Source organism: Montipora capricornis, chromosome 3, assembly GCF_036669925.1.
Source record: "Montipora capricornis isolate CH-2021 chromosome 3, ASM3666992v2, whole genome shotgun sequence".
In the NCBI taxonomy this organism is placed as follows: domain Eukaryota; kingdom Metazoa; phylum Cnidaria; class Anthozoa; order Scleractinia; family Acroporidae; genus Montipora; species Montipora capricornis.
The window spans coordinates 57,902,494-57,913,966 of NC_090885.1; the positions used below are offsets into that span (position 1 = coordinate 57,902,494).

The 11,473-nt window shown below is 38.9% G+C and overlaps 1 protein-coding gene and 1 long non-coding RNA gene across 2 annotated transcripts in view; one reads left to right on the forward strand and one right to left on the reverse strand.

The window, feature by feature from the left end:
* Positions 1-7,672: 7,672 nt before the first annotated feature.
* Positions 7,673-9,586, reverse strand: LOC138043475 (transcription factor LBX2-like). Its single transcript, XM_068889764.1, has 2 exons — positions 9,119-9,586; positions 7,673-8,745 (listed from the first exon to the last, which is right to left on the reverse strand). Exons 1-2 carry the CDS (start codon positions 9,414-9,416, stop codon positions 8,423-8,425), a joined length of 621 nt encoding a protein of 206 aa, XP_068745865.1. The 5' UTR covers positions 9,417-9,586; the 3' UTR covers positions 7,673-8,422.
* LOC138043476 (uncharacterized) overlaps positions 9,171-11,473 on the forward strand; it is a 9,548-nt gene continuing 7,245 nt past the window's right edge. The window contains exon 1 of the long non-coding RNA XR_011131265.1: positions 9,171-9,307. This is a non-coding gene — a long non-coding RNA (uncharacterized lncRNA). The remainder of the gene's footprint in view (positions 9,308-11,473) is intronic.

Genomic DNA, 11,473 nt, shown 5'->3' on the forward strand with positions numbered 1-11,473 from the left:
TCCAACCAGCTTGTTTAGGACCTCTGGGCATCCAGGAGTTATATACTGCCTAGCAATAATAACAATTATAATTGCATTCGACATTAGGAGAACGCCATTACTAGTCTTGGGTATCTGCATGCTTTATACTACGTCATATGTGCATGCGCGTCTTGGTTTTCATATGCGCAAATGACTCTCGCACCTGGTGATTGTTTTCACCAGCAAGCTGCGTTTTGGCAAGGGAGATTTGTCAGTAATTTTCACAAATTTCGTTTTTCGACTTCGTCACCTCTTTACTCCAAACCTTCCATTCTTAGCCACATTCCACAAAGCTCACATATTAGTACTTTCGATAGACGTTCATGGCATCTTGGTTCCAACCAAATAACGCGCGATTACTCCTGAATAATAATAATAATAATAATAATAATAATAATAATAATAATAACAATAACAATAACAATAACAATAATAATAATAATAATAATAATAATAATAATAAGGGAAAGGGTGAAACTGGTCTTTCCAGGGATGCAGAAAGCGGTGATCTCTTGGACATTGAACATTGCCCGCACCTTTAAGATAAATTCGTAGCTTTCCCTTGCTGATTCATAGTAGCATTTATCTAATTTTAACGTTTCTTAGATAAACAGAGAACTGAAATGGTAGCCATCTTCAAAACCGTGAACTTTCCTTAGATTTTTGATGTTTTTACATGTATAGTAATTCCCACCTTATATACTATATACACATAAATATATATATTTTTTGAATTTTATTCATTCACTTACTTATTTTTATTATCATTTTAATTATATGAGTAATGGACTGAAGTCATTAGATTTATATAGATATTTAAAAATATAGCAGATGGAAAGTTTTTCTTATTGAGATCATGGGCTACGCTCTGCGTTCCATTCTTACGGGTAACACTGCATCATAATAAAAACAAATGATCTTGCCTGAGTAGTTCCTGGTCTCTTTAGTCCTCAGACGATGTCTCAAGGACATCTAACGGAAGTCACGAGTTAACTTATCGAGTTCACCTAATTCATTGCCGGGATACCGTTGCAGTTTTATTGTTCAGTCGTTTTAAAAATATCTTTCTTAAAAAAAGACGATCGCAAGAAAGCCATCGCAGCCGTGAGGAGCAAGGGGGAAAAAGGCTTCGCGATCGCTATTTCATTAGTTTTATCACTAATCTGGAATTCTTTCGCTGGAAACTGTATGAATTCCGATCTGTCGCCAGGTTTAAGTGATCCTCCTAGGCACACTTAGAGAGAAAGAAACCCTTCAGAAGAAAGCAGAAAACAACATTTCCGGCTGAGAGTTTAAATTTCAAAAGTTAAGTGGGGAATTTCCAAAACCACTCAAGACCTTGCGCTACCGTCGTTAGCTTGCGATCACTCTCAGGTAAAACTGTGATTTCCACGAAATATACCCAACCTTGACTTCTTCACATCATCGAAGTGAATTTGGTTATTCCCATGTAACTTACATAATTATGAGCGTAGAGATGTCTTTCTCCTTAAAACATCAAAGCGTTACTGCCCAATGAGTGGAAATTAAAAATTCGTAACTAAATCAAGTCGGTGGACTCGGTGCATTGTACAACTTCATAGCTTCTGCACTTTTGCCAGTCTACCTCGCCGCACGCATGACTAAAGTATGACTAGTGCCAAAAGAAATTTTCGAGAGCATGCTCGCAGGCTGATATTTACGCAGCAGGTGCTACTTTGTAATTTCTTTAGATTTCTCATATTTGTGAAAGTTTTCAAAGTAAGAGAAAGAGTTCGCCATCTTGTCGCTGTCGTGTGAGGGCCATTTTAGACAGCGAGCACATCCATACGGAAATGGAATGGAATCATAATTTATTCCTCGTTCTTTGAGCTATCTCCTTTCATGCTTTCATCTCATTCGTTTCATTATTTGCCCCGCTTTCGTGGTCTACGATCTGCACTCTTTTGAAAGGCTATAAATTATACAGATACTGACAATTATTTCAATAGCACGCGAAGTATATCAGCTATCTACAGTCAATGATGGTTCGACTTTTGCACGCAAACAGGTATGGTTACTTCCATATATAAATATATGATAATTTAATTCTATAATGCTGTGCTTGCATTTTCTGTTGCCTTGCAGCTGTAGAGGGGTATTGAAATCTAAAAGGCCGACGACACTTATTAATTTCATAAAACTTCGTGTCTGCGCAAGTGAATAGCTGCACCCTGTAGACAAGATTTGACCCTGATATCGATGACATGCGAACTCGGATACAAACCACACGACCGCACAGGCGCCAGATGGAATGTTAAGATAACCCATATCAAATGCCTGGGTAATATGATTACGCCTACAACCGGAAGAATTATCTAATTACTGTCAAAACTTCAGCAAAATTAATTAGGTGAGCATACCTCCGAGTGCTAAAACGATCTTTTTGTTACATTTCAAGAGATTAGCAAGGTCGTCTTCAAGCCGTCTGTGAGTGCATTGCGATTTGTTGAACAAGCGTATCGAATAAGACAGAGCAGGGATAGCTTCCAATGAGCCATTCAAATCCAAGTTCCTTTATTATCTCTATTTTTGCACGCAAACTTTGGGTACGAAAAACAACCCCTTTTTTTAAGATTACCGAAGAATGCAGTTTAACACCAAATTTACTTTCAATGTAACTCTCTAGATCTCTCCAGTCGGTTCATGTGTGTTTTCAGTGTTGGCCATTCGTGAAAACAACTGTCTTAAGTATGAACTGTGCTCTTCGAAGTTTCAGTGTGTTAACCGGGCGGATATGTTTCAGGTTTTAAGAGACATAAAGGTACCCTAAATTGATCTAGGATGAATTTCACCATTCCAAATAACGAATTCGTAAAACACTGTAGTGTCGAGTGGAACTGAAGACCCTTGAACTGTAAACTCCACTATTTTGATGGTTCATGATCAAACATTGAAACGTGGCAGTGATTTTTGATAGGAAATATATCAAACTTATCTTCTGTTTACCGGTCGGCAGAAGAAAACAAGCTTTATGATTGCACCGCAAGCCAATTGCAATCCGTGAAATTTCATGTACGTGTTTAGGAAACTAACAATTAATCTTTTATTTATCCGTTTGTTGGGTGGAGCTTTACTGGTACTGTTCCGGCGGAGATGTTAAAGCTACTTTCAAAACGTCGGACATTATCCTCGATTTTTTTTTTATTAAATAACGAGGGCTTTATAATATATTATTGTAGGGCGATTTATTTACCGTGATCTTCAGCTTTTTGCGTGTGCGGTAACAAACTTCAGAAATATCAATTCCTTATTTTGATGCAGGCCTTTCGTGGTTCTGGTTTCACAACTAACAACTGATATTCATAATGGTGACAGATAAACTGGACAACCACATCGACGGCTGTGTGGGTCCAAGAGCAGCTAAACTGTCAAAAATTGTACATCGACAGCCTTCCAAGTTACAAAGTGTCTTTTAGTTTGGGTAATTGATGATTTGAGCTGTGGGGCAAGTTTTAATCCATGAAGAAGGAATAAACACAGGTGATAAAGCGATCCCCAAAGATTTAGAATGATTAGGGTCCTGTATCATCAACGTTGTGTTCATTCAGGCTGGCCAAAAAATAGTAAGGTCGTTTTAGTAAGAACTTGTAAGTCTGATTATAGTCAGTTAGTTGGTTAGAAAAAGGTGGACGAGTTTCACAGAGTAATAGAATCGATTTTAATTATACTTTTTTCCGCAGTGCAAGCTTAATCCTCTCGGCCAGCGCCTGAGAACCCGTATTGTCTGTGCATTCATTGACTAAGTTCCAAAACGGCAGTTGGCGCCAGAATGCAAGCGGTCGGGTAATGGTACATTACTTTGCGATTTCCTTGTACTGTTTGCATGCCTAGACAATGATACTATACAACTTGTTTGTGAAAATTGTTTTTACGTTCTTGTCCTATCAAAATTTGTGAACAACTTCGAATGTCACGGCTATCTTTGTTTCCTCCAATGATTTCCGTGACATGTGCTACATATTTCAGCAATATTAAATATTGTTAAATGCGTTTGACTTTGTCATTATCCGTTTACTGACAGGCTACAGTTTCACTGAGTTTAGATGCTGAGATCACCGTTTTTTGCGAAGTACGTGGCAGAAGCTATGGCGACGTCAAAACTGATTTATCCAATGTTATGCCTTACCGGTGACGGTAGACAAAGCTAAATATTTGGAAAGAAGTTACGAAGTTTATTTTGATCACGGAATGCTTATTCACAGGCAAAACTATAAAAGACCCTAAAAGAATAACTGAATTAAATAAAACATGCACACACACACACACACACAAACAAATACTGGGGATATTATCGGGCTTTTGTCCATGTTTTAACCGAACTGAAGCGTTTTCCCGCGTTTCGTTGCTTAGGAAACTCCTTGTTGCTTGTGGCTCGTCTCATGGCTGAGACGTTTCATAAATTGGCAGCGTCCAATTTTACTGTCTTGTGGAAAAACCGCAACACAGCTAAAACACAAGGTCCGGTGATAAATCTAAAATCTTGATTTTCACTAGGCTTTCATGATCTGGCTTGTGTTGTTCCTCTGAAGTTTCATCATACGAAAATAAAACTATAACAAATTTGAAGGGAAGAGTAGAGAGTCAGCGGGGAAGTTTCCATTGAATATGTTCCTTAGCCGAGAATCTGTTCGCAGCTTTATATGTTATCTCCGTACCTTATTTTTTCCGAATTTGCATGTGGTTTCAATTGAATGAGGTCGTTGGCTCTCAGCTGTGGCACTTCCATAATGCATGAATGTTTACAATTCTCAAGTTTCGTTCAACACAACATTAGCGGTTGCACGATAAGTCATGTTTCAGACCTTCGAACATGATGCAAGTCCATCCATAGGCAAACCAAAAGAAATTCATCTGCCCTATATGGAGTCATGGAAAACCATCGAATCATGACCAGGCTTTGAAAACCAGAAAAGAAGTAAAGTTTCACCCGAAAAGATATATAGAACCAGTTTCAAACACATATCAGATTTACTAACCCTACTGAAAAATTCGTGGAATATGCTTAGCAGAGGGTAAGTATTTTGCATCAAAAAAGCACCTCCAATGAATTAGCTAATGATTTAAAAACATTTACCGCAAGAAATGAAAAGAAAAATAGGTGACGAACTCTATTCGCTTATTAAAAGGACTATTTGTCAAAAACACGTCCGACAAATTTCTAAATAAAGTCTGCCACTGCCCACTGTAACTGAGGAGCAATGGATTGGCTGATAGAAAAATAAACAACAAACCTTAAAAACAAAGGACACCACAAACAAATTTGACGTAAAATGACCCGCCTTGAATGTAGTAGAAACCTCGTTTTCCCTCCGTCGCTGTAAACGAACTGAAGCCAGAGAGCCGAAAACAAACTCAATCATTTTAAATAGCATTCCAGTTCGCTACTTTGACGGCAAAAGTTCTTTTGCACTCGCGTAGGTCATGAACCTTTTTTTATGAGATTCACCATCTTGTTAACGGAGGATTAACTTAGTATCTAAATTTCAAAGAAGCGAGCAGATAAAAAAGATATCCCAGCCTTCGGTCAAAATGTCAGTTGATCATATCTCGGACTGGTGAGCCGAGGAATTCTTTCCTAACAGATCTGCATTTATTTGTGAATTACAATTAAGTTTATATCGCTTTATATAGCCCCACCTCACCAAGACGAAGAGCACTCTGAAACCAGGGCTCTGAGACTCCCACGCTTTCACTCCAACGTTAACGTTTGGTGTTCAATTCTTTTAGTAAACGGTTTGTAATTGTTGTGAACATTCGAATACTCTAACACTTTTCTCTTTTCTTTCTCTTGCAATCACGGTTTTTCGTGTTGAAACTTGCATTCCAGATTTGAGCTTTGTTAAAATCCCTAAACCTGTCCAAAGTTAATTAAAATTAATGACTTCAATTTTTGTTTTTCTACCGTCATATCTTTAGCTAAATAACCGAATTGATTGTGTTTACAAAAAGAGTGATTGCGTTCCTTGTCTGAAAAACCCCTGTTGAAAATTAAGCACGCAAATACTAGCCAGGCTTTCAGCTCCCCACGCATAAAGCCTTAAAGTTGACATTTGGATATTCCTTTCCCTCCTTAGCAATGAATGTGTTTTGGTTTTTTTGGTTTTTTTTTTGTTACAACATTCTTAAATTTTAAGAGATTTTTGGTTTATTTTATATTGCAGTCATTCCTGTGTTAAGTGATGATTCCCTTTTGTACGGTTTCCTATGGGTCTCCGAGTCTGCAATTAATGTTGAGATGAATCACAACTTCAGTGGTAACTAATTTCAAACAGGGATTTCCCAGCGTTCTCAAATCACACGGGTGACCCTTTTGGCAAAAGGAAGACCTTACATACATTTTACTTCAGTTTCAATTTGGGTCGATCGTTTCTACTGTTCGCGTCTGTTGAGCTCTTAAACATCTAAAATACGCACTCCATAAATTAAATTTAAGGTCTCTAATTACTTCTCGACCTTCCAGCTCCTATCTAAAACCACTTTAACTCCACAACATTAATCCCAGCTTGTTAGCAAGAAACGCAAACGACACACGATTGTCGACAAATGCAGCTCGCTGATTCCAACCTCTCTGATCTCTCTGCTCTCTGGGAGTCTACCCAGAAGACGCTAAATTTCAAAACATCATAAATCACCCAGAAGTGTCGATCCTAAGTATGTAAGCCGCATATCAGGTGTTTCTTACTCTTGCAGCTGACCTTACTATCCATTTCTGAGATCCTTTGCCGGAATTCCTGTCCATGTGTGAGTCACAATGCAAAGAGTCGGTCAAATTTGACCGCGTCACTGTAGAAATGCGGCGGCGCTTTGCAATCATTATGCGGCACCTGTGCAGAATGTTTAATAATATAGGGATTTGTAACAGTCTAGAGCAAATTGACCGAGGAAATTGTCTCTATAATTTACCGTAGAGGAATCTCCATTTGATGATTGAACTGGTCAGGAGTGAGTGAACTAATTCCTTTCATTTCATAGTCTCTATTTTACCAATTTTTGTTAGCGCCCAGATTTGCATGACATCGAAATAGCTGACCATTTTGACCATAAATCACGAGATTAAATCCTAGACCATTCGTGCTGTCTCTTTGCAAGTTACAACTCTACAAGGCCACCAGCATAGAAGATGTGGTTCTCAACAATGCCCTTCTACATCTTTCCCACGGCTTATGTTTTTCAAGCAATCCATCATTACTGCAGGAGATAAAAGCTTGATTACCAATCTTCAACTCTTTGACGTTAACGAATGGTTTCGCACCTATATTTCCTGAGTTTATAAATCATTTTTGGAAAGGCGGCATTGTTCTCATAGAGTCCTCTTGTGTCCGAGCGTCAGTCTGCGGCACAGAGATAACACAACGAGTATTTTTCACAATGCCCTCTCGCGCAGCGTTATGCTGCAGCCCAAAGTATAGTTTCGGTGGTCGACCCTTAAATCCCACCCCGGCTGACATAGTTAATGAAATTAATCTTGCGTCTCTTTTACAAGAGGGCGTTAGGGAACGAAGAATGATCGACGATAGTGCTTCGAAAACAAAAGAAAATAAAGTTAGCCTTGACAATATATGTCACCTACATGTTAAAGGACTAGAATACGAGTGCTTGTTGAATGAAAAAAAGGGAGCTCACCAATGAGTTATCTAAACGCGTTTTATTCACTCAAGACTGAACTAAATGAAGCTCTGTAATCTTGTATTTACAACGCTATTGAGGCTGGAGAACGAGGTTGTCATTCCGCGGGTGTCATGTTCTTGACTCATAATGTGCGACTTTGCGGATTCAGAACTTAAACGAAAGAAACCCTTAACTCTTTTATTAACAGAACATGTATGTTAATTTAGTGCTATCATAGATTAAACTCGAGAATGTCCGGTTCTTGGTTTTGATCTGTTGAGCCAAAAATAGTTCAAGCTCCCTAAGTTCTGGCCGGATAAGTAGACAGCGAGAATGATTTATGTCTCTTAGCTTCTTTCCTCAGTTTGTGTCATAAACCTCGATAATTTATGATCGCACAACTATGTAGCTTAGCAAGCATTTAACCCAAAGTCAAATTATGTTGGCTAAAGGGATTTGTTTGCCAAACTGAACCCCCGAATCAGTTAAGCAAATGAAGATACCGCTACACAAACTGAGTGATAGTTTGTCGGAACTATTATAGTTTCTACCACGTTTAACTATATGAGGATTAAAGACGTTAAATAACCACGTTACCGTGAATGCTCCGAAAACGTAAGGATAAGTGCTTGTCGAAATAACGATCACAACGCGAATTCACACTATCATCGCAATATTTCACGTCGAGTGTCTGGATTAAGCGTAAGTAGAATGCAACGATCGATGTTTGAGGGGTTCGTCAAATTGTAACATCCCAAAATCTCTACATTGGTTAAATTTCTAACCGCTTGCACAATTTGTTGATCTGCTTGTTGTCCATAATCTTTGCAGCCTGAACGTCGCTCTTCATTTCTTCAAGATCGCGTCGAAATTTCGCTCTTCTGTTTTGAAACCATGTGATGACCTGGGCCCCTGAAATTCCCAGTGAATGTGCAATCTCGTCTCTGTCTGATGGCGAAAGATACTTCTGGTACACAAATCGTCTCTCCAACTCAAATATTTGTTGATTTGTGAAACACGTTCTCGCTTTGCGTCTTTTCCTGGCGTTCAGCCTTGCTTGGAAAGCAACAAGTTTATGTTGAAGGGTTCTGGAAGCTGAAAAATTATTTTAAAGCAAAGTCACTTGGTACAGCGCAGAAGTATTGTGAAGTTGTTTTCTGAGCGTTTACCATACATGCAGAGAAAAGAAAACAAAAAAGGCGAGAAGGCAAAATCCTTCCTTATATAGCTATGCAAATCGTGAATAAACAATCAGACAGAATAAGACTAAAACTGCTTTTCGATTGCTTTAACGGGGTCAACACTATTTAAACTAGCTTACTAGAGAAGCGGATTCTATAGAGACAACGAAAAGGGTTTCAAGGAGTGTTTACACGCGGGTCAGTGAATGAAAGCTTTCAAGAGCTAATACAGACCACTTCCCGCTAAGAGTTTCCTGAGCTCTGCCTCTGATCTGAAAAATACTTACCTAATTCGTGGTTTTCAGATGTATTTTCTAGATCCTCTGGCAGATTATGGCTAGTAAAGTCCTCCAGATGGGAGAGAGGCGAAGGCAGTGATGGCCGGTTTTCTGTTGGAGACAAACTTGGTCTTTTTCTTAGTACCGGCACTTCTCTTTTCGGATGTGGAGAGTTCAGAATGGCTTCAATGGAAAAAGGTAAGGCTTTGTTCCTTGTTTTCCCGTCATTTTGTTGAAGAAGGTTTCTTCCATTTAGGTGTAAGCCTTGTGGATCAGACGAACAGTTTCCAGCACTTTGCTTCTCCATGAGAAATTCTCAAGGAAACGGGAGAAATATGTTGTTTTTCAACCGTGTGTCACGTAGAGCGGAGATCAACTAATGGAAATCACGACGGTCGGCGGAGCTTTTTATTAGAACTTCACCGACCAATGACTTCAACTACCTAGGAGTTTTCACCTAGCCTGTATACGCGTGAATTAAATTATACAGCTTGTGCGAAATTGATGACTTATTAATTTAAGTATTTACCTAGCATACTGGCCAATCACCGTTCAGGCGCCGTTTGCGTAATTCTATTTGCCTGACAGGCCGTCAAAGTTAGAAACCCAAGATTAATTGAATTAAGCTGTCAACGCTATCAAAGTAACCTTGTTAGGACAATGAAAACATTTTAGGAGCTGCCAAATCACATTTGTGAATGAACCGATCAGAGCAATTATCTCACAAAGCACGAGTTTTAGAGTCAACAGCTTGGAGGCTATGAGTTTACACCGTTGTCTTCCTTTTGGGAAATCGCAAAATGATATACATGCGTTTGAAAGAGGATTGAGTTACATTTGTGGGAAAAGCCATTATATCGTTATCATCCTGCCAAAGCTAAATTATCGCTCGCATCTCCTAATTAATTTCGCCCTTTGTCTAGGTAGACGGGTTTATCCTTTAGGGACACGCACATTTATGGCGATCATCTATCTAATCTTGCAACGCCGAGAATTTCTGGCATTCGTCCGCCATGGCAATCGGGAAGAGACGACCCTTACTGAACCCGTACAACGCTTGACAATTTAAAAACGGCGAGAAAAATCAAAGCCATTAACTCTTTTTGCTCCGTTTGCTTGCTTCCTTGTTTATTCTTTGCGAAATGCCTTAAAGGTTAGCGCGTTTTAAAACGATTTTCCGCGTCCATTTGGTAATTGGTTACCGTGTGATTCATCAAAACAAGCCTTTGAAGATGTTGACAGTTCCTTTGAAACATTATTTTTCTTTTTCTGGGCGTTTTTGTTTCTTTGTCTCGGCGGAAAAAGGACCGTTATATCAGCTGCAACTGGAAGACAAGGCTTTAACAACTGTTCAAATGGTGCCCACAACACCTTTTAATTCCATTAACTGTGCTTAATGGTTCATCTTAGCATTCCACGGCCTGAGGCCGTTTTAAATTCTAATTCTCCATTCATTATTGTTCTCTCGCTAATTTTAAAACATTAAAATCTTGAGAAAATAATATAGCTTGAAACATTAATTATGTAGGGTATAGTGTAGTAACTAAGATCCCACGGTTTCGCGGATTTGTGTAAACTGGTTTGTGTATTTGCTCCCAGCTAACACTTCTGTTACCGGTGGTTGAGTCGACTATTAGGGATTGCCACTTGAATCAAACAGCTTTTATACCCATTTAACTTTTCAGTCTTAGAAAAATTAACCTTAAAGAAGAAAACGAATAAAGAAGCCAATTCTGTAGTTCGCTTTTCGCTATGAAACGAGGACCAAGTATAGTTCGCTTTTTTGTTCGTATTGTAAATCAGATCGCTGAGGCGATTGCACAAAAAAAAAAACGCTAAATCTTTAGAGTTGGCATGTTAAATCATACGCCATTAACGGGGGTTAATTAAGGCTTAATTAGCCAAGGTAAAATACTATAGCAGTTTAACAAATAAATGCGTATTTTAAGATGGCTGCATCCGTTTACTCAGTCAGGTTACCAAATGGGTTTTGCATCGGGAAAGGCTGCTTTGATCACGCTTCAGCTGTTCATATTATTGGTTCGGCTTCAACAAGTCATGTCAAAAATGACTCGTTGTGAAAAAAAACTCGGCAACCTGCACGAGACAGGTGTGTCGACGCTTAGAAAGGCTGTCAAGTTATTCCCGCGGAAAGAGACTTTCTGTCATTTAAAATTCACAGTTGCCATGTTAAAACAAACAAACAAAAAAAAGCATTAACCAACAAGGTGAGTCGGACCTGTTGAACGTGAAAGAAAGTTGATCAATCCGATTTCAATAAGGTTTGAATGCGAAAGGGGACAAGAAATGGCAAAGCAGTCGCTTTTAGTATGTCGCACAATTTGAAAAACGGAAGCGCCTTTT

Coding starts and splice junctions, on each gene's coding strand:
- LOC138043475 (XM_068889764.1), bottom strand. CDS start 9,416: ATGGAGAAGCAAAGTGCTGGAAACTGTTCGTCTGATCCACAAGGCTTA. Junction 8,746..9,118: donor ATCTGAAAACCACGAATTAG/GTAAGTATTTTT, acceptor ATAATTTTTCAG/CTTCCAGAACCCTTCAACAT.